The following is a 23,372-nucleotide window of genomic DNA, read 5'->3' as shown; positions in this document are numbered from 1 at the left end:
ACAGGTTTAGCATTAGGTCCCGAGCTACTTGAGAAACCTTGGCGCGGTGCTCGGGTTCAGCCATGTCCTCCAAGCAGGATATGTTGGCTAATTCTCAATTTTACACCAGTACGAGGGTTAGTAAGACCGCAGAGAGCACCTGTCTTTGTTTTTGTTATAAAATGTTAAAAGGAAAATAAAAAGTGCTGCGACGGGAGGGGTTAAGTGGTTAGCTCGACCTTGGATAAACAAAGCAATCATTACACAGGATAGAAGATAATGAGGCGGCACTCACCCAGCAGTGATAAATCCAACGATCCTTTATTCAGGTCGGGTCAGCGGCCTGAAGAGGCGCAGTCTTGCGCGAAACGGCCATCACCGCGGTGTATGTATGATTATTGTCCGCCCCTGCACGCCCTGACAGGCAAGTGCTACCTGTATCCCAGATGAAATTAAGGATCGCTGGATTTATCACTGCTGGGCGAGTGCCGCCTCATTATCTTCTCCTATCCTGTGGAATCGTTTGGTAGCTAGCTTTTGGAATTGCACCACCTGATTGCAGCTTTGTTTAGTTGCGCTGGTGTCTCTGCATCTGTGTTACCCGTGCTACAGGGAATGACCAGGGGATTTAGGCTGTGCCGCCCAGCCTCTTCGTTATTTACAAAGCAATCATTACATTGGGCACTATGTCTGAAACTTTAAATATCATGAATTATACTGTAAAAGCACTAAAGAAAACATGCCTGAGCCACTGTGATATATTTGGCGCATTAGTAAATTTGCCCATATTGTCTGAACTACAAGAACAAAACATGTACTTTCAGAAATGAATATAGCATAAGGATGTGACAAACATACAAAGAAAGTATAATGCATTTATTATTTCCATATGACAAGATAAAATATGCCAGAATGTACAATTTTAATAAATAGATGACATATCCAGAAGACACGCCAACAAATTTGAATGTTATAACTGAATCAAAACTACATAAAAAAATCATATAAACATGATAGTGCTTAGATGCATTATTAGGCCTCTTTCACATTGCTGTATTCTGCATCAGTATTTAGAAGCCAAAACCAGAAATAGATCCAAAGAATGGAAAAGTTGTAAATGTTTCTATATGGCCAGTTTCAGACGAGTTAATGCCGTGAAATGCTCTGTGTGGGAGAGAGAATTCCCATAGTGAACTCTGCTCCTTCGACCGGACATAACAGGATTATAATGATTTATAAACGCTGTGTGACTCCACTATAATGAGTTGCACATTATAGGCCAACAGTTCACTACGGGAATTCACTCATCTGGAACTGGCCTTATAGTGTTGCTCTCTGTTCCCTTGCTGGTTTTGGCTTACGCAAAATACTGACCAGAATGTGGCCTTAAAGGGGTTTGGCAATAGCCCCAATCTCTTTTTGATGTGGCATACAGTACATCCATATGTCCATCACGCAGCAGGAGGTGCCCATATAAGGGATGTGTAAACACCTACAATCTTTGGGCTCTGTGACCATAGAAAGCAAGATGGATTAATCACATCACCACTTTGTGCTGTTGCTGGATGGATTCTCTTCTGCGCATGCGCTGTCCAGTAAACTGACCTGTACAGCTTAAGCACAGAAGAGGATCCGTCCAGGGACAGCACAAAAGCGGTGATGTGGTCAATCTTGCGCCCTATGGATGCAGCGTTGGAGGATTGTAAGCGTTTACAGATCCCTGAGTGGCTGATGTATGTAAAGTGACCAAATGAGTGGGGGCTATTGCAAATTGGTCAATTAACAAATTGGTCAACACCTTTAAGCTGCTTCTCATCCAGCCCCGTGTTGGGGTATCCATCTGTATGAAATCTGTAATGTTCTCCCAGTCCATGGTTGTGATTATTGGTTCATGAGCCGCTTTTACTGCTGTTGTTAACTGTTGGATCGATATTGCTGCCTTCATATATCACCTTCTTTTTAATGCCATCTTGTACTATTTTTTGCTGAATCCTCAGTTTTGCATAGTTGTATCTACAGTATAACCTAAAATAAAACCAAAACCCCATAAACCTATTTACATCGGCATTGTCTATTCAGCAGTTATCATGTACAGTGTGAATACATATACACTATGGGGGGTCATTTTATTACACTGAAATACACCTAAATTAGGCGTATTTCAGGCGCAGATGGCGGTGCATCGCTTAGTTGCGCGACTATCTGTGACTTCTCCGCACTCACGCCAGGTCTCAAATTGTGGGAGGGGAAGAGGACGGGCTGGCATTTTCTACGCCTCGGAAGCTGTCTTATATTTAGAATTGGCGCTGGATGCACCAAAGTTATAAAGAGGCCTGCACCTCTTCATAACTTCGGCAGATCCACCGCCAGCAATGGGGATTTATTAAGACCGGCATCTAAAACTCCAGCCTTACTGAATGTTCCCCTATGACTTTAGTAACCTACATAAACAGCAAGTCATATATCATAGCACTATGAGGCTGTCCCATCAGGGAAGGCTGCCCCTGCAAGCACCCCTCACATAATGCATGCAGCTCTATTCTCCAATTCAGCGAAGATAAATGGTGACGAAAGGAAAAACTTACCAACTGCCCAAGGTACTAAGAATGAATCCACCAGCTGCCAAGTCACAAGAACGTTTAACTCTGCCTGTAAAAAGGAAGGAAACATTTTACGCTTTAAGGGCATATAAACACGGTTTAAATTCCACACTGATTTCAAATCTGCCACAGGAGCGTATACAGGTGAAACTCGAAAAATTAGAATATTGTGCAAAGTTCATTTATTTCAGTAATGCAACTTAAAAGGTGAAATATATGAGATAGACTCATTACATGCAAAGCGAGATATTTCAAGCCTTTGTTATAATTTGGATTATGGCTTACAGCTTATGAAACCCCAAAGTCACAATTTTTCAGGTCCCCTTTGCTCAGGGGGTATGGATTATTTGCTGACTAGAGTGTGACACTTTGAGCCTAGAATATTGAACCTTTTCACAAAATTCTAATTTTAAGCTGCATTAATGCAATTCCTTTTAATTTGAATTACTGAAATAAATGGACTTTTGCACGATATTCTAATATTTCGAGTTTCACCTGTATATGTACATGGACTAGCCCCACAAAATGGGCTAAATCTGCGGCATGCAAACTGTAAAACCATGGCAGAGCTCCAAGGGTCAGCCTTAGATTCTGCAGAACATCAGCAGTATGCCGTGGATGCGGTCCTGGAACACAGGGCAAGAGATGTTGGCCCCTCGTCTTATTCTACAAGTAAAGGAGTTTCCTATAGAGTACAACCCCATTCCATACGCCCCTTAGGAGGAAGGTCCCCAGTTTGTGAGGCCCTTCTATGGTAATATTCTTGTTGCTCATCTATAATTTCACTTACTTGTTGCTAGAAAATGTCCAACACCAATCACCAAAGAGCCAACAGATCCAAACAGCACAGATTCACGTGCACATGGTACCTTCTGAACATCCAGGATCCAAAGCAACTTAAAGGACTAATAGGAAAAACAACAATATAAAGATTAAGTGGGTGTTCTGGTTACATTAGTGGCATTTACACTGACAAGTCTTTTCCTTTCAAGTTCCTGTTTTGCTGTGACAACCAAGAACAGCAGGCCTATCCAGTACTACAAAACTGATGAAGGCTCTGTTCCAAGATTCACACTACTGCTCCACTTACTATATTTTTTGGGGGGGAAGTGGGGAAAAATGCCCCTGCGTCTTATGGGGCGAATACTAACAAAGCGCTTTCATTATGGAAGCTCTTCACTAGTACCGGAGGACCGGGAAGCGGTTTGTACTCACCGCTTCATGGTCCTTGGCTGTCAAGTTTGCGCATAGTGTGAGGGCGCGCTGTGACCTCACGCTGTGCGCACCAGTTCAGAGCACAGCAGACGGAGGAGGAGGAAGACAGAGCGCGGGCGGTGAGAAGCAGCGGCGTCCGGAGCAGGTAAGGTAAGTGATTTTTTTTATTTTATTTCATATGAGGCTGATGGGGCTTAAATATCACTTCTGGGGGCTGGTGAAAGGAAATGGGAGCTGATTTTAGGCTGCTGAGTGGCTGCTGGGGTCTGAAGAGAGGATGTTGGGGGCTGATATGAGGCTGCTGGGCTCATATCTGAGGTCTGATTGGGGGTCATTCACATTGGGGTCTGAGCTGAGGTCTTATTAACATTGGGGGTTTGATTGGTGGTCAGATCTGAGGTGTAATGAATTATTATTTTTCTTATTCTCCTCTAAAACCTAGGTGTGTCTTATGGGCCGGTGTGTCTTATAGGGCGAAGAATGATGATTACACTTAATCAGGTTTTCCAGACCCCACGACAGGACCACAGAGAGAGAGAGGATTCGCCCCCAGAAACAGGAAACATACAGAATAAAAAGGTGGAGCCTCTCTTCCCCTTCAGTGGACTTCAGAGCAAGAGAGGGACTCCTACCCTAGTTAATCAAGTTTATCATATACCAAACAACATACACTTTTTTTTTGCCACACCCAGTGCTTATAAGAAGGAATAAAAGTAAGAACCCAGGACCTCCAAAAGGTATTATATGGCCAATCTACTAGACCAGTGGTCAGCAACCTGCGGCTCTAGAGCCACATGCGGCTCTTTAGCCCCCTGATATTGGCTCTTCCAGGTGCGGGCTCACATGTACAGTGCGATAGCATTTTCGTTGCCCGTAGCAAAAATAGGTAGGAGGGTGAAGACCAGGAAGCGGTGAAGGCTCTGTACTCTGTTCCTGGTCCTCGGTTGTAGGCTGTGCAGGGCTGCGCACAGTGTGAGGCGCTCTGTGACGTCACTCTGTGCACGCCAGTTCACAGCACAGCCGACAGCAGGAGGAACACAGAGCGCGGGTGGTGAGGAGCAGCGGCATCCAGGAGCCGGAGAGGTAAGTGCTTTTTTATTTTATGAAACTTGGGGCTGATCTGAGGCAATGAGGTGATGAGAATCATAATGGGGGATATGAGAGGCATCATGGATGATGAGAGGCATCATGGATGATAATGGTGATGATGAGAGGCATCATGGTTGATAATGGGGATGATGAGAGGCATGGGGCTCTTATCTGAGGTCTGATTGAGGGGGTCATTTACTTTGGGGTCTGAGCTGACATCTGATCTCAGGGAGGTCTTATTAACATTGAGGTTCTGCTTAAGTGCTTGAGGCATAAGGTCACTGACTTTTTGAATGTTCGTATTGCGCTTCAAACAATACCTTCATGGGAATAGGGGTTCTAAGTTAGTCTCCAACCTTATTAAGAACCAAATAAATAAATCCTTTATTCAAGCCATCAAATCAGCCTCAGGCCCCCGACTTATTAATACTCCAGCGATAGCTCAGGAGTTTTGCTCCTTTTATTCAAATCTGTATAACCTCCCAATACCCCTCACCAGCCAGCAAATCGAGACACGCACGTCGGAGTTCCTTAGCTCTATTAACATCCCAAGAATTTCTGAGGTCGATATACATCAGCTGCTTCAACCGTTTACAACGGAAGAGGTAGAAAAGGTTCTAATGTCTATCCCTTCAGGCAGGAGTCCCGGACCTGACGGTTTTCCAAGCTCATATTACAAAAAGTATACAGATATTTTAGTCCCACATTTTATCACGACATGCAATCTCCTCCTTACAGGTGGCTCTCTGACCCCACAAGCCTAGGAAGCGCACATAACGATTATCCATAAAGAAGGGAAGGATAAGGAAGCATGTGGAAGTTACAGGCCGATTTCACTGCTGAACACCGATTTGAAGTGGTGGGCTAAACTGCTTAACAGCAGGATGTCAGGGTTGCTCCCTGGGCTTGTGGGTGAAGAACAGGTAGGTTTCGTTGCAGGTAGAGAGGGTAGGCATAATATCAGTAGAGTCATACATGCGATCACCCACGCCATCAAATCTAAGTCCCCTCTTGTACTCCTGGGCACAGATGCGGAGAAGGCGTTCGATAGGGTTAGCTGGGCCTATATGGAGAAAGTACTACAAGCCTTTGGCTTCCCTGAAGGCCTCATCAGAGCTATCTATACTCTATACTCTGCACCATCTGCGAGAGTACTAGTCAACGGCACCCTATCGAATGCCTTCCAAGTTAGAAACGGTACTCGTCAAGGATGCCCATTATCCCCCACCTTGTTTGTACTCACCCTAGAGACGCTTCTTCTTAAGTTCCGCCAATCCCCCACGATCAAAGGAGTGAAACTAGGCAGATTTACTGCTCCTGATGATTTACTGCTCCTGTTGTCAAATCCTGAAGAGGCTTTGCTGGAGGTTATGCAGATTTTCGAAACTTTTGGGGTTATCTCAAATTTTAAGATAAATTTCGATAAGTCGGAGGCCCTTGGCGTTTCCCTCCCGGCTGTCCTGCGTACTAAGGTCAAAGCCCTCACACCATTCAAGTGGCCTACACAAGCAATAAAATATTTGGGGGTGATGATCCCGATGGACCCCAAGTTGTTGTTTAGTCTTAATTTCCCCCCGCTACTCTCCAAAGTCACCTCTATTCTCTCTAAGAGCAGCTCTCCTTTCCTAACCTGGCTAGGCAGGAAAAATGTCCTCACCACCTACATCCTGCCACTGATAATGTACACCTTGAGAGCCCATATCGGTACCTGTTAGTTTCATTAATAAACTACAATCCATCATGAGCAGTTATTTGTGGGATAAGAAGCGCACTAGAAAGTCCTTTCGCCTTCTTTCCCGAAGAAAGAAACATGGGGGTATCTCCCTCCCTGACCTATCAACCTATATACAGGCTATTAGTTTGGAAAGGTGGCTTAAACTGGCCAGACAAGAGACATTCTGTATGCATGTAGATTTAGAATTGGCACTGTTGGGTAAGGAATTGTTCCATAGGTTATGGACACCTGAGAGGACAGGAGAAGGGAACAAAGTAGATAGCGTACTCACCAGAGGAATGCTGCATATTTGCCATAAGTCTTTGGTCTTAACATCTGCTCAGGACAAGATTTCTCCCTTAGCTCCTATCTCAGTTATCCCCACACTACTGTTCCCACAAATTAAATCTCCATCAGACATTTGGCTATCAATGTCACATCACAGAATAGGAGATTTGAAAGGGTTACAGATCACTTCCGACTTCTATACTGCCCTCTCGGGTGTACCTGCCCTTGGTAAAGATTTCATTCAAAGAAATGACTTTGAGAATGCTTGTAGGCAGTTTATGATTTCCAAATTTACCCCTCTCCCTGATCCATCATGGTTGGAGAATTATGTTCTGCTGCCAAATTTACCTCATAAATGCACCACCCTCATTTATAGGCAGATTCTAAGTGAGAGCTATTCTAGCGTACCGCCCTGGGTTGCTGAGTGGGGAAAAGAACTCCACCTTGAATTTAGTGACACTGACCGTAAATGGATTCAGAAATCTTCGCACGGCTTTTCCAAGTGCATAAAAATTCAAGAAAACTCTGTTAAGACAGCGTTGCGTTGGTACAGAACCCCCGAGTTCCTTTTTTTCAAATTTCAAAAGAGATTTCAAACATTGAGGTTCTGATTAGTGGTCTGACCTGAAGTGTAATGAAAAATATTTTTTTCCATATTGTCCTCCTTTAAAACCTATGTGCGTCTTATAGGGTAAAACGTTGTGGAGTGAAAGAAGATGTAGTGTCGAGGATTGAGAAAGGTATGTTCAGATGGTTAGGAATACCCTTATGAAGTAAATAACAATGTACCTTCCTATATATTTGAAGTTTAAAAAATTTGGCTCTCAAAAAAATAAAAATCGCTGTTTTGTCGATATTTGGCTCATTTTACTAATAAGGTTGCCCACCACTGTACTAGACCAATCTATGGAATGGTGGTCCCCTTCCTCGCCACATAAATGGCTAATAATAGAAGAGGTTTATGTTAAAAGAAGATCTTTGAAATCACTGCTGGCGGCATATTTATTAAAACCTTTTATTTTCCCCATGCCATTAGACACGATGCAAGCTACCATATTTGCCTGGGCCCATATGTTCAAAAATAAAACGCCCTTTCCTATTGTGAAAAAGCAGTTTCCCTTATCAGTCGTTGAGTACCACATCCCCACGCTCCAAATCACAGGTTGGCTGAACTGCGGAATAGATACTTTAGGGTGTATATTTGAAAACTCTGTCCTAAGCTCCTTTGAGTTTCTGCACAATAACTTTAAACTGCCAAACTCCATATTTTACCAGTATCTTCAGATACGTCACTTTCTTTCATCTCTTACATTAGACACAGTGGTAAACGTACGAGATCCACTTATTAAGTTTCTCGGTGTGGAGGCCCATCCCCATTCCAGCCTATCTTTTTGGTACTCTCTTATGCAATCCTCAGAAGGAGAGTGTAAGAAGCCCTTCATGTCTAGATGGGAGGCTGAAATGAGGAAAGAATTCACTTTGGAAACATGGAATGATGCGCTATTTTGGTCCATCAAATCCTTGAAATGCATAAATCACGCTGAACAGAATAGAAAAATCCAATTAAGGTGGTATCTCACCCCCAATAGAATAGCTCATTCCAACCCAGAATATTCACCTCTGTGTTGGAGAGGGTGCGGACAGATTGGTACGCCGTATCATATGTGGTGGAGCTGTACAGCCTTGACTCAATTTTGGATCTCAGTGGCAAAAATACTAGAAGAAGTCACGGGGATCAAGGGAATGTTGACCTCAGAGTTGGCAATTCTCAGCATCGGCCTAGGGGATTTGCCTAATGAAAGCAGGAACATAGTAGCTAAGATCCTCTCCGCTGCAAGAACGGTGATTGCTCGCCGGTGGAAGGGTCTACAGTCCTTATCAACTGGTGAAGTCATTGGGTTGGTTAATTATCATATGCAGTGCGAATTCACCTTTGCCTCCTCTATGAAAAATAGAATCGCAACGCATAACTCATGGTTACTTTGGTTATCCAGCACTTATGCGGTTCCACTTCCTCACTATTTGCTCTAGATTTGTGGGATAAATTGTAATTGGGATGTGATTCCTAGCTAAACTGCGTAGGGGGAGCTGTGCCCAGTGTTCCGCCTCAACGTATATGGTGCATATTCTGTCTGTATTTTCTGATGAAAACAGTGCTGGTACCTATTTGTGTTATTATTCTTCGTATTATTATTTGTACTGTATGTCTTATTATTTCTCTATATGTATTATTATTCTTGCCTAATATGCATAATTTGTAAACTGAGCCATTTACAATATACATTTCAATAAAAATTATTGTTTAAAAAAAAAAGAAAAAAAAAAAAAAAAAAAGTAAGAACCCAGGGAAAGAATAAGGAAGGGTGCTGTTGTGGGGTCTGGAAAATCTGATTACCAGTAAGTGTAATCATCATTTTTCCCTTCCCCCACGACAGCACAACAGAGAAAATAACAGAAAAGAGCAGAGCATCCATCCTTAGAAAGGGACCACCGCTTGCAGGACCTTTCTACCAAAGGAAGAGTTGAGATCCAAACTATAGTGCCGATAAAAAGTAGAGGGAGAGGACCACGTGGCAGCTCTACAGATTTGTTCAATAGTTGCACAAGATTTCTCCGCCCAAGTGGAGACAGAGCGAGTAGAATGAGCCTTCACTGAGATTGGAGGAGACAGACCAGCCTCCAAGTAAGCTTGAGATATACCAAGTCTAATCCATCTAGACAAGGAACTTTTGGTAGCCTTCTTACCCTAAGAGGACAAACAAGGCTGAAGACTTTCGCCAACCCTCTGTAGATTTAAGATAATGCAATAAACATTGTCTCACATCCAATGTATGAAATTCTCTTTCTTTGGGGGTTTTAGGATTGCCACAGAAAGAGGGAAGCACTATCTCCTGGGACCTATGAAATTGGGAGAAGACTTTAGGTAAGAAGGCCGGTCAGGTTGGATAACGACTATCCTCCAGAATAGTAGTGAAGGGAGGATTTTTGGAAATAGCATGTAACTCGCTAACCCTCCTGGCTGTGGTTAGTTCTACCAATAAAATCAATTTAAAGGGAAGATGTTTGATATTGGACGACTCAATGGGCTCAAACGGTGACTGCATCAGAGCTTTTAAAACCAAATTCAAATCCCAAGAGGGAACTTTTGGGGTATAAATCAGAGCAATCCTATCCACTGCTCTATAAAAAAAAAAAAAATCTTACTACCTAAGGATCTGAGGCAAAGTTTTTCTCAAAAAGTACTGAAAGGGCAGAAACCTGCACCTTTAAAGGGGTTATCCGGGTTATTTTTTTGTTCTTTCTATGTTCCTAACTAAGCAAATGTAACAGCTTTCCAATTCACTCACTTTATCTCCTGTGGCTGGTTTCTCAGATTTCACAGAGGGTCACATGACCTGTGATGTCAGCTTCTCTCCCTGTGCTGATAATGTTCCTTTAAACAAGATGTCACTGTGCTGGCCACGCTGCCCCTTCACTGCTCTAATCTCTGCTAGGATACTTAACCCCTTCAGCTGCACAGCTCTGCAGCAGGGACAATTCTGGGCACTGGAGCTGACATACTAGAGAGAACATTACACAAGAAGGTAGGGGGAAGATCCTGTGAGTATTAGCAGTGTCATTATACAGCTGGGACTTGTAGTCCTACACATACAACATACTGCTGAGTATCCCAGCAGGCAGACATGTCACTCAGGGCAGCACTTGTATTCACTCCCTTAGCAGTGCTGGGGGAGGGGCAGAGATTGTTTACATGCAATAAAAACAAAGAGCCAGAAAAGAACCAGGGAAATTAGGAAAAATATATTTTTTTTTTGCATAAAACTTGCTTAGCTCAGTTATATATCAGATTTTCAGTGCTATATTTTTTTTCTTCATAACTCGGACAACCCCTTTAATGTACTTTTAGCTAATCCTAAAGTCAGCCTTTTTGAAGAAATTCCAGAATATGGGAAGTAGGTACGAATCAGGCAGACTGTTAGGATTAATTTTACAAAATTCTATAAACTTCCTCCATGCCCTAGCATAAATAGAGATCGTCACAGGTTTTTTACTCTTAAGAAGTGTCACAATCAGCTCCTGTGAAAAAAACTTTTTTGCCAATAAGTTCCTTTCAAATTCCATGCCGTTAAATGCAGACCCTTTACTGCTGGATGTTAAAACAGGTCCTTGGCACAGCAGATCCGGGATCTCTGGAAGTATCCATGGATCAGACACCGACATTATTCTGAGAGGAGTAAACCATGCTCTTTTTGGCCAGAAGGGAGCAATTAGAATTACTCTCACCCTGTCCTTTCTGATCTTCTTCAGTACCAATGGAAGTAACTGGAATGGGGAAAGGTATACGCTAGAGTGAAGTCCCATTTCAGGAGAAGAGCATCTACTCCATAAGGGGATTCCCTTGGATCTAAGGAACAAAATAGATCTACTTTCTTGTTTTGAAGGGAGGCGAACAGGTCTATCACAGGAATGCCCCATAATTTTGTGATCATGAAAAAAAAAAAAAATGATTTGTTTAAAGACCATTTCCCCTGCCTTAGGCCTCTTTCACACTTGCGTTGTCCGGATCCGGCGTGTACTCCACTTGCCGGAATTACACGCCGGATCCGGAAAAACGCAAGTGTACTGAAAGCATTTGAAGACAGATCCGTCTTCAAAATGCTTTCAGTGTTACTATGGCACCCAGGACGCTATTAAAGTCCTGATTGCCATAGTAGTAGTGGGGAGCGGCATACTTACCATCCGTGCGGCTCCCGGGGCGCTCCAGAATGACGTCAGAGCGCCCCATGCGCATGGATGACGTGTCCATGCGATCACGTGATCCATGCGCTTGGGGCGCCCTGACGTCACTCTGGAGCGCCCCGGGAGCCGCACGGATGGTAAGTATGCTGCTCCCCGCTCCCCACTGCACTTTACCATGGCTGCCAGGACTTTAGCGTCCCGGCAGCCATGGTAACCATTGAGAAAAAGCTAAACGTCGCATCCGGCAATGCGCCGAAACGACGTTTAGCTTAAGGCCGGATCCGGATCAATGCCTTTCAATGGGCATTCATTCCGGATCCGGGCTTGCGGCAAGTGTTCCGGATTTTTGGCCGGAGCAAAAAGCGCAGCATGCTGCGCTATTTGCTGCGGCCAAAAAACGTTCCGTTCCGGAACGTAAGACATCCTGATGCATCCTGAAGGACGGACTGTCCATTCAGAATGCATTAGGAAAATCCTGATCAGTATTCTTCCGGCATAGAGCCCCGACGACGGAACTCTATGCCGGAAGACTATAACGCAGATGTGAAATTCATTTCATTAGCTGCAAGTTCTACCTTCAAGTACTACATTAAGTAAGGTTCAGTGAAGAGATATTGCAGGAGATAGTCAGGAGGTAGGCTGGAAGGTGGAAACAATACAAAAAGAAGGTAAGATTTGTTTGATTTAAATTTACCAATTTTTATTTCTTTTTTTTCTCCTCTTTAAAATGGCAGACTTGGTTCAGTGCAGGAATTGTTGTGCATTTATTTCATGTTCCACTCTTTGGAGATTCGGATGCTGTCAGATCTGTAGACAGTTCTCCTTACTGCAGCAGGAAATTGCATTTTTGAAATCTAAGATATTTACATTATCTGTTAAACAAACTCCAGCTAGGACTGATGCAATGCCACTGCCACAGAGGACCCCCAGAAATGGCAGATGGGTTACTGTAGGTTCTGGAAGAATTAGAGTGGTGGATAGAAGACATGTCCCACAGTCGGTGATTCTCCAAAATTCATTTGCAGCACTCTCAGAATGTAAGGACAACATGAATATGGACTCAAGCACAGAGGGTGAGAAACCATTGACTCCTATGTCTAATGTATGCAAGACTGCAGCCAAGGACAAAAAAGATAAAGTGAAGTCTCAAAGGAAGCAGCTGTTGCTGGGTGATTCAATCATAAGAAGTGTGGAGCTTAAAGAAAATGGTTTTGTGAGATGTCTCCCTGGGGCTACTGCTAGAAGAGATAGAAGACGTATTATTAATATTGTTAAGCAAGCAAAGCAGGAAGGGGACGTGGATGTTCTTGTCCATCTAGGGACAAATGACCTGGCTTGCAATGAAGTGTCAGAGGTGAAAAAATCTTTTATCACACTTGGTAATGACGTACAGGATTTTGCATCCTTCATTTCATTTTCTGAAGTTCTGCCTGTGCATAATGTTCAGAATGATAGGCAGAGGCGCATAAAGGAGTTCAACATATGGCTTGGTAAATGGTGTCAAGAGCAAGGATTTGGCTTTGTTTCTCAAAATAGCTCTACTTGGAATAGAAAGGAACTGTACAAAAAATATGGTTTGCATCTTTCTCTCAAAGGAACAAATGTACTTAGTGAACAACTCCAAGAATTTGCAAAAGAGTATTTAAACTAGGAAGGGGGGGCAAAAGAGTGAAAATAAAAGAGTCCAATTGCCCCCCGAAACAATGCCAGAACAGGTCAGAAGCACAGAGGGTAAGAAATGATAAGCTCTGAGTCCTCTCTACAAATGCTCGCAGTTTAGGTAAAAAAATCAATGAACTTGGGTCAATAATGGCATCTGAGAATGTAGATTTAGTGGCTGTTACGGAGACATGGTTTAATGAAAGAAATGACTGGGACATAACCATACCAGGGTACTCTTTATACAGAAGAGACAGAGAAGGCAAGAAAGGAGGAGGAGTGGCCCTGTATGTGAAAGATAGCATTAAATCTAACCTAATACAAGTTGGTGAGGCCAACATAGAGTCAGTTTGGGTTACGTTGCAGTTTGCTAATCATGCAGTAACTCGTGTAGGTGTGATATATAGACCACCTGATCAAGTTAAAGAACTAGATGATCTACTAGTTGAAGAAATAGCTAAAATGACAATGAAAGGAGAAGTTATCATTATGGGAGATTTCAATCTTCCAGATATAAACTGGAAAACCAAAATAGCAAGTTCTACCAGGAGTACAGATATTCTAAATTCCCTACTGGGGTTATCCCTACAACAAATGGTTGAGGAGCCAACCCGGAGGGAGGCCATTTTGGATTTGATATTCACAAATGGGGATTCGGTATATGATGTCATTGTAGGCGAAACCTTGGGATCTAGTGATCACCAGTCAGTGTGGTTTAATATAAGAACTGTGAAAGAGTCCCACCACACAAAAACAAAAGTTTTAGATTTTAGAAAAACAGACTTTTCAAAAATGAAATTAGTCATAAATGAGTCCTTATCAGACTGGAACGGATTACATGGAGTCCAGGAGAAATGGGACTACTTAAAAGGTGCATTATTGAAGGCAACAGAAAATTGCATTAGACTTGTCAGTAAAAGCAAAAAAAGGAAGAGACCACTGTGGTACTCAGCAGAAGTGGCCCAAATCATTAAAAATAAAAAGCTAGCATTTTGTAATTATAAAAAAACCCAGAGCAATGAAGATAAGGAAATCTACAAGATTAGGCAGAAAGAGGCCAAGCAAGTTATAAGAACTTCTAAAGCTCAGGCAGAAGAAAAACTAGCTCAGTCTATGAAAAAAGGGGATAAGACATTCTTCAGATATATAAATGAAAAAAGGAAATTAAAACAAGGAATAACTAAATTAAAAATAAAGGACGGAAGGTATGTAGAAGAGAATAAAGGGCTAGCCGACTGCCTTAATGAATACTTCTGTTCAGTTTTTACAAAAGAAAAAGAAGGAGAAGGACCTCCACTAGAAAGGATGACTATTAAATCGTTTGATGCATGTGTCTTTACAGAGGAAGATGTTCTAAGTTTGCTGTCTAAAGTGAAGACAAATAAGTCACAGGGGCCTGATGAGATACACCCAAAATTATTAAAAGAACTTAGTGGTGAGCTGGCAAAACCGTTAACAGATTTATTTAACCAATCATTAGTAACAGGAGTCGTCCCGGAAGATTGGAAATTGGCAAATGTCGTGCCCATTCACAAGAAAGGTAGTAAGGAGGAATCGAGCAACTATAGACCAGTGAGCCTGACATCAATAGTAGGCAAATTAATGGAAACCCTATTAAAGGATAGGATTGTGGAACATCTAAAATCCCATGAATTGCAAGATGAAAAACAGCATGGGTTTACTTCAGGGAGATCATGTCAAACAAATCTTATAGATTTTTTTGACTTGGTGACTAAAATAATAGACGGTGGAGGTGCAGTAGACGTCGCATATCTAGATTTTAGTAAGGCTTTTGACACTGTCCCACATAGAAGACTTATCAATAAACTGCAGTCATTGAGCATGGACTCCCATATTGTTGAGTGGATTAGGCAGTGGCTGAGTGACAGACAACAGAGGGTTGTAGTCAATGGAGAACATTCAAAACAAGGTAATGTTACCAGTGGGATTCCACAGGGATCTGTACTGGGACCAATTTTGTTTAATATCTTCATAAGTGATATTGCAAAAGGCCTCGATGGTAAGGTTTGTCTTTTTGCTGATGACACAAAGATATGTAACAGGGTTGATGTTCCTGGAGGGAAACGCCAAATGGAAAAGGATTTAGGAAAACTAGAAGAATGGTCAGAACTCTGGCAACTGAAATTTAATGTGGATAAGTGCAAGATAATGCACCTGGGGCGTAAAAACCCAAGGGCAGAATATAGAATATTTGACACAGTCCTGACCTCAGTATCTGAGGAAAGGGGTTTAGGAGTAATTATTTCAGAAGACTTAAAGGTGGGAAGACAATGTAATAAAGCAGCACGAAATGCCAGCAGAATGCTTGGATGTATAGGGAGAGGTATAAGCAGTAGAAAGAGTGAAGTGCTTATGCCGCTGTACAGAACACTGGTGAGACCCCACTTGGAGTATTGTGCGCAGTACTGGAGGCCATATCTCCAGAAGGATATAGATACCCTAGAGAGAGTTCAGAGAAGAGCTACTAAACTGGTCCATGGATTGCAGGATAAAACTTACCAGGAAAGGTTAAAAGACCTTAATATGTATAGCTTGGAAGAAAGAAGAGACCGAGGGGATATGATAGAAACTTTTAAATACATAAAGGGAATCAACTCGGTAAAGGAGGAGAGCATATTTAAAAGAAGAAAAACTACCACAAGAGGACACAGTTTTAAATTAGAGGGGCAAAGGTTTAAAAGTAATATAAGGAAGTATTACTTTACTGAGAGAGTAGTGGATGCATGGAATAGCCTTCCTGCAGAAGTGGTAGCGGCAAATACAGTGATGGAGTTTAAGCATGCATGGGATAGACATAAGGCTATCCTTCATATAAGATAGGGCCAGGGACTATTCATAGGATTCAGATATATTGGGCAGACTAGATGGGCCAAATGGTTCTTATCTGCCGACACATTCTATGTTTCTATGAAAGAGCCCTTAGAGGATACCTGCTCAGGAAGTCTGCCTGAATAGTTTCTTTTCCTTTTATATGTAGTGCCGAGATATGACTGATCTGCCCCTCCAAATTTTTCAACAAACGATTTGCTTCCAACCAGAGGGAGACCGATTTTGTCCCCCCCTTGTGATTTACATAGGCTACCACTGTCTGATTGGACTCGGACATGGCCTGAACCTATTAGGGACTGAGAATCTTTTATCGCCTATCTTACAGCCAGGAGCTTTTTTCTGTTGGAGGAAAAGTGCCTTTGATTCTGTGACCACTGACCTTAAAAAACTGTGACCCCAGATATAAGCATCCCACCCCCAGGGGCTTGCATCCGTAGTTAGGACTATCGGATACGGATAGGTCCATGGGACACCCTGTATAAAATTCTGTCTGTCCTCCCACCAGGCTAGACTTCTCATTTATGTGTTCGAGATTTGCAGCCTGACTTCTAGGATTCTCTTGCTCTTTTTGAAGGCAGTAAATACTTCCAGCTGTAATTGTCGAGTGCGCAGTTCAGCCCATTCGACCCCGGAATGCAGGATACTAGAGACCCCAGGACCAACATAGCCTTCCGAATCATCAGAGTGGGAGATGCTAAGGATTTTATTTGCCTGAAAATTTTGCTTATATTTTCCTCCAGCAAAAATACTTTCTGAGATTCGGAGTCTAGAATTAGGCCAAGAAATCTCTGACACTTTTCCGGCTTTGGTCTGGACTTTTTGTCGTTGACAATCCAACCCTGCAAGATGAGAGAATTTCATATTTTGAAATTCGTTCACGCTTTGGTGGTAAAAGCAGAATTGTTACCACGGACCAAAACGCAATTCATTCCGTCATAATAGAAGTCTATGGCCTGCATAACGTATCCGTCCGGTTTCCGTTATGCAGGCCATAGACTTCTATTATGACGGAATGCCTCTAAAGGCATTCCTTCATAGAATTGCGTTATGTTCCGTAGTAACGGAATCTATAACGCAATTCTGCTTTTACCACCAAACGAAGCGCAAACAAATTTCATCACATGAAATTCGCTCATCTCTACTTATCTACTGAGCTGTGTGGGGGATAATTTTTTGCGGGATGATCTGTAGTTTTTATTGATACCATTCTGTGTGTGTGTTTTTTTTTATATCACATTTTATAAAAAAAAATTGGGGTAAGAGAAGTGATGAAAAACAGTAATTACACTTATCGGTAATTGTATTTCCCGGAAGTCTCCACGACGGCACCCTTGAGGGACAGGAAAAACACAGAGAAATTAAATTGCTCCTCCCTACCTAACTCCTCCTGATTCTCTTTTTTATTTTTTGGGGGGGAGCTGTTGTGCAAATACAATTACCAGTAAGTGTAATTACCGTTTTCCCTAGTCGTCTCCACGACAGCACCCTTGAGATATAACAGAGATGAACTGTTGCGGGAGGACCGCTGCCTGGAGGACTTTACGTCCAAATGCCAGATCTTTAACATCTACCCTATAATGACGACTGAAAGTGTGAACAGATTTCCAGGTAGCAGCCTTACAAATACTTTCTAAAGAAGCTGAGGCCATTTGAGCCCAGAAGGCAGACTTGCTTCGGGTCAAATGGGCTTTATAGCCTATAGGAGAAGGTTTACCCAAAACTCTGTAAGCCTCAGCAACAGTTTGCCTAATCCAGGGCCGGCGCTTCCATAGAGTCAAGGGGGGCGATTGCCCCCGGGCCCCCGAGTCCTTAGGGGCCCCCCGCACCGGCCCGCAACTAACTTTAGGCAGGGCTGACGCTTCCATTGAGGCAAGGGGGGCTCTCTCCCTCCCCCTGTGCTGCTGCTGCTGCCACCGCCTCCGCCAATAAGAAGAGAGATGGGAGGAGGAGGGGCTGTGGCCACTGCGCCACCAATGAAGAAAACTGACCTGTAATACAAATACAGGAGGCGGGTGCCGGAATCAAATAGCCGGCACCCGACCTCTATGACAGGGAGCAGCACCTGAGGGGTTAACTGCCGCTGATCGCAGCCCCCTATCATAGAGGTCGGGTGCCGGCTATTTCATTCCGGCACCCGCCTCCTGTATTTGTATTAACACGTCAGTTATCTTCATTGGTGGCGCAGAGCGCCCCCCCCCCCCCCCCCAACACCCCAGTATAATAAACATTGAGTGCGCCCCCCAGTATAATAAACATTGAGTGCGCCCCTCCAGTATAATAAACATTGGTGGCGCAGTGGGAAGTGCCAATGAGGGTTAAAAAAATAAATTAAAAAAAATTAACTCGCCTCCACCAATTGATCGCGCAGCTGCCGGTCTCCTGTTCTTTCTTCAGGACCTGTGGTGACGTCACTGAGCTCATCACATGGTCCATTACCATGGTGATGGATCATATGATGTACCATGTGATGACCATAATGATGTCACCACAGGTCCTTTGACAGGTCCTAAAGAAAGAACAGGAGACCGGCATCTACGCGATCAATTGGAGGAGGTGAGTTAATTTTTATTTTATTTTTTTAACCCTCATTGGCACTGCCCACTGCACCACCAATGTTTATTATACTGGGGGGGGCGCATTCAATGCTTATTATACTGGGGGGGGCGCATTCAATGTTTATTATATTGGGGGGGGGGGGGCGCTCTCAATGTTTATTATACTGGGGGGCGCTCTGAATGTTTATTATACTGGGGGGGGGCGCTCTCAATGTTTATTAGACTGGGGGCGCACTCAATGTTCATTATACTGGGGGGGCGCACACTCAATGTTTATTATATTGGGGGGCGCGCACTCAATGTTTATTATATTGGGGGGCGCGCACTCAATGTTTATTATATTGGGGGGCGCGCACTCAATGTTTATTATACTGGGGGGGGGGGGGGCACTGTGAAAGGGGCCTGAGGGTGAATAGGACAAAGGTTCCAGCTAATTACTAATAGTAAGTAAAAATAAAACACAAACACTAAGGCTACTTTCACACGTGCGGCAATGTGATCCAGCAAGCAGTTCCGTCGTCGGAACTGCCTGCCAGATCCGCCGATCTTGATGTGACTGAAAGCATTTATGAGATGCATCCGGATGCGGATCCATCTCACAAAAGCATTGCAAGAATGAATCCATGTCTCCGCTTGTCATGCGGATCTGTCTTGTATCTTTTTACACATTTTTACCGGCATGCGCAGACCGGAAGGACGGATCCTGCATTCCGGTATTTTGAATGCCGGATCTGGCACTAATACTTCCTATGGGAAAAATGCCAGATCCGTCCTTTAGGTAAGTCTTCAGTTTTTTTCGCCGGAGATAAAACCGTAGCATGCTGCGGTTTTATCTTTTGCCTGATCAGTCAAAATTACTGAACTGAAGACATCCTGATGCATCCTGGACGGATTACTCCATTCAGAATGCATGGGGATATGCCTGATCAGTTCTTTTCCGGTATAGTGCCCCTGTGACGGAACTCTATGCCGAAAAAGAAAAACGCTAGTGTGAAAGTACCCTAAAATATTAAGTTTAAATCCCCTCTTTCCCAATTTTACATGTAAAAAATATATACAATAAATAAACATATTACATAGCGCTGCGTCCAAAAAGTCCAAACTATTAAATTATTAAAAAATATCTCTTATGCGGTGAGCATTTGCCATTTTTTAGTCACCTTGTCACGCCAAAAAATTGGATAGGACTGTTCAATTATGGGCCGAACGTTTCATAAAATGCGAAATGCACGTGGGTTTTTTGCTTGGTATTGAGTATCGCAATACTTTTTTTATGGTGACGAAAGCGAATCAAAATTTTGGTACTGAAACAACCCTACGCCGATCTGATCGGCGTAGCGTTGTCACGATACCAAAATTTTCATTCGGTTTCGATTTGGCGACTAAAAATTTTATTTGGCTCCTAAATTTTTCAGTTCAGGAGCCAATGGCTACTAGGTATTTTTTTTTAGTCTGGAACCCAGCTATCAGAGGCCGGCGCAGGCGGCGCGATGACGTCATTGCGCCGCCTGAGCCGTACACAGCGCGGGACACAGGCCAGAAGAGGCCTGCATCGCATCGCTGCCAAGGAGGTAAGTATAAGTGTTTTTTTCCTTTTTTTTCCTGTACAATACTGATGGCTACTGGCAAATGATAAGGGGGGCCCTATGGCTAGTGGCACATGATGGGGGGGCCGCCTATGGCTACTGGCACATGTTCATGGGGGGCCGCCTATGGCTACTGGCACATGTTCATGGGGGGCCGCCTATGGCTACTGGCACATGATAGGGGGGCCCTATGGCTACTGGCACATGATAGGGGGGCCCTATGGCTACTGGCACATGATAGGGGGGCCCTATGGCTACTGGCACATGATAGGGGGGCCCTATGGCTACTGGCACATGATAGGGGGGCTCTATGGCTACTGGCACATGATAGGGGGGGCGCCTATGGCTACTGGCACATGATAGGGGGGGCGCCTATGGCTACTGGCACATGATAGGGGGGGCGCCTATGGCTACTGGCACATGATAGGGGGGCGCCTATGGCTACTGGCACATGATAGGGGGGCGCCTATGGCTACTGGCACATGATAGGGGGGCGCCTATGGCTACTGGCACATGATAGGGGGGGCGCCTATGGCTACTGGCACATGTTGATGGGGGGCTCAGGCTACTGGCACATGATTAAGGGGCATCTATGAGGGCACATTTCACTGGCACATTATTGGGGGACATCTATGGGGCACTTCTTACTGGTACATTATTGGTGGCACTATAGGCGCATCTACTGAGGCCACAAAGAACGGTTATTTTATATGGGGGCTCTGTATAGGGGCATTTTATACTGAGACATATTGTGGTGGGTACTATGGAGAAGGCGGGAGAGGACTACTACGGGGGCACTGAGAAGGGGTATTTTATGCTTACAAATTATGGGGGACACTGAGGGCATCTACTGGCGCACTATATATTGGGCATTTTATACTGGTACATTATGGGGGGCACTAGGGGGGGGAGAGGAGCACTATGGGGGCATTTACTGGGGTCACTATATAGGGGTATTTTATACTGGCACATTATGGGGGCACTATGGGGACATTAGCTCAACTGGGGGCATTACAGGGGGGTATTTTTGCACTGACACATTATAAGGAGAATTATTTCTACTGGGGGGGCATTATGGTTGGCTTTATTACTCCCCAATGGTATGACCCCCTATTAGCAGCACCAGCCTCTCCCTACTCTGCTCTCCCTCTGCCCCTTCTCCAAATTCTTATTATGAAATCTTTCTCATTAGGAAAAAAAACACAACATCAGCTCCGCCGAGCCCCCGGCCAAAGTGTGGAAGTGGCGTCCGAGATCCCCAAGGGCCAAGCCAAGTAATTGTAAGTTTTCATATGAAATATGTTTGTTATACACATATAGCCTACACTGTGCCCCACAGTATACCGCTACACTGTGCCACACAATATACAGTATACCTCTACACTGTGCCCCAAAATATACAGTTTCTTCTGTAAAAGTCATCTAGTGTCATGGGGGGGGGGGGGGGGGCCCTTATTGTTTTTCACCCCAGGGCCCCATTTCACCTAGAAACGGCCCTGGCCTACTCCATCTAGATATGGAACTTGCTGTTGCCTTTTTACCTTTATTAGGACCTGAAAATTGAAGGAAAAGATTCCTATCTTTCCTCCAGGATTCTGTTCTTTGAAGATAAAGGAGAACAGATCTTCTGACATCTAATTTGTGAAAATGTTCTTCTTTTCCATTACTGAGTTTATCACAAAAAGAGGGAATAATTATGTCCTGGGACTTATGGAAAGAGGAAACTACTTGTGGTAGAAAGGTGGGCTCTATCTAATTTGACAACAAGCCTGTCTTCAAAAGATTGAAAATATAGAAAAATAGTGGAAAGTGCCTGTAACTCACAGGCAGAAGTAATGGCCACTAAAAATATTGTTTTTATAGTTAGGCACCAGCCTGAACTCTAAGGCCCCTTGCAGACGTGTGCGGATTAGGTCCGGACGCGCTGCGAATGCATTCAGTGAAAACTGTGCGATTTCACAAACAAAGTCATTCAGTTTTGTCTGCGAATGCGTTCAGGTTTTTATTGCGCAGGTGCAATGCGATTTAAAGCATTTGCACACACGTGATAAAAAACTGAATGTACTGCGGAGGGCACACACTATTTCGGGTATGTACTGCGGAGGGCACACACTATTTCGGGTATGTACTGCGGAGGGCACACACTATTTCGGGTATGTACTGCGGAGGGCACACACTATTTTTAGGTATGTACTGCGGTGGGCACACACTATATCGGGTATGTACTGCGGTGGGCACACACTACTGCATATTATTTTGGAAGAAGAAAGGTCTGTCAGCAATTTGCAGGGGTGCAACTCTGTGGCCTGTTCTTTGGTAGCTACAACTATTTCCAGAAACCTCACAGAACATGGACACAGTGTGACATCAGTTTCTGAGATCTGCCATCTACATGGAGCTAGCACCCGCTATGATGTCCTAGAGCTGTCCTCAGCACACGAACCGGCGCCCGTCTGCAGCGCTTACACAACCCAACACTGCGCAACTGATTCACCTTTTCTTTCTCTAGCCCACCTTCCTCGTCCGCCATTTTGGTGGGCAATCCCGAGCCGACCTTCAAATTTCCAACCTGTCAAAACAACAGAGACGAAGAGAAGGATAGAGCGTCTTGTGCGCGGCTCTCGCTCTAGAACTGGGGAGGTCACTCTCACTGGTTAGAGGAGGCGGAGTTTGGCGTGTCATCATTGTCGGTATAAACAGAGTGATGAGAACTGGGAGGGGCGGAGGGTGACGTCACGAGGAGAGGCTGTACATGACTTGTTCCAGCGCTGGTGTAAGGTATTGTAGTGCTCCATACCATCCTGCCAGAAAGTACCAGAACAGCTTTACCACATTTATATTGTGTGTCTTCTGTTTTAATATTTAAAAAAATAAAAAATACATTTTGGAGTGTGTATGACTTTTTGATCATTTTTTAATCTGTTTTCCACCTCTCTGCCCTTTTGGCCCCATTCACACGTCCGCAATTTTGGAATTGCGGACCCATTCATTTGTGGATCCGCAAAACACACACGGATGTGTGAATGGACCCTTACTGTGATCACCTTCCGGGATAAATCACTTGGCGACCTCCGCCATACATGTACAGCGGGCGCCA

At 43.9% G+C, this 23,372-nt stretch overlaps 1 protein-coding gene across 1 annotated transcript; it reads right to left on the bottom strand.

The window, feature by feature from the left end:
* Window positions 1-840: 840 nt before the first annotated feature.
* On the bottom strand, window positions 841-22,919 carry LOC122934636 (cytochrome c oxidase assembly protein COX20, mitochondrial). The gene is made up of 4 exons (XM_044290234.1): window positions 22,770-22,919; window positions 3,370-3,484; window positions 2,565-2,628; window positions 841-2,004 (listed from the first exon to the last, which is right to left on the bottom strand). Exons 1-4 carry the CDS (start codon window positions 22,803-22,805, stop codon window positions 1,869-1,871), a joined length of 351 nt encoding a protein of 116 aa, XP_044146169.1. The 5' UTR covers window positions 22,806-22,919; the 3' UTR covers window positions 841-1,868.
* Window positions 22,920-23,372: the final 453 nt, after the last annotated feature.

This window comes from Bufo gargarizans, chromosome 4 (genome assembly GCF_014858855.1).
Source record: "Bufo gargarizans isolate SCDJY-AF-19 chromosome 4, ASM1485885v1, whole genome shotgun sequence".
NCBI classification, from domain to species: domain Eukaryota; kingdom Metazoa; phylum Chordata; class Amphibia; order Anura; family Bufonidae; genus Bufo; species Bufo gargarizans.
The sequence above is the reverse complement of the archived record's forward strand: the minus strand, read 5'-3'. Positions and strand labels throughout refer to the sequence as shown.

Excerpts from the sequence above, each read along its gene's own strand:
- LOC122934636 (XM_044290234.1), bottom strand. The coding sequence starts at position 22,805 with ATGGCGGACGAGGAAGGTGGGCTAGAGAAAGAAAAG. Across the intron at positions 3,485-22,769 it reads GTGGGCTAGAGAAAGAAAAG|TCCTTTAAGTTGCTTTGGAT; the intron begins GTGAATCAGTTG and ends TTTTCCTATTAG. Across the intron at positions 2,629-3,369 it reads TGGACATTTTCTAGCAACAA|GCAGAGTTAAACGTTCTTGT; the intron begins GTAAGTGAAATT and ends TCCTTTTTACAG.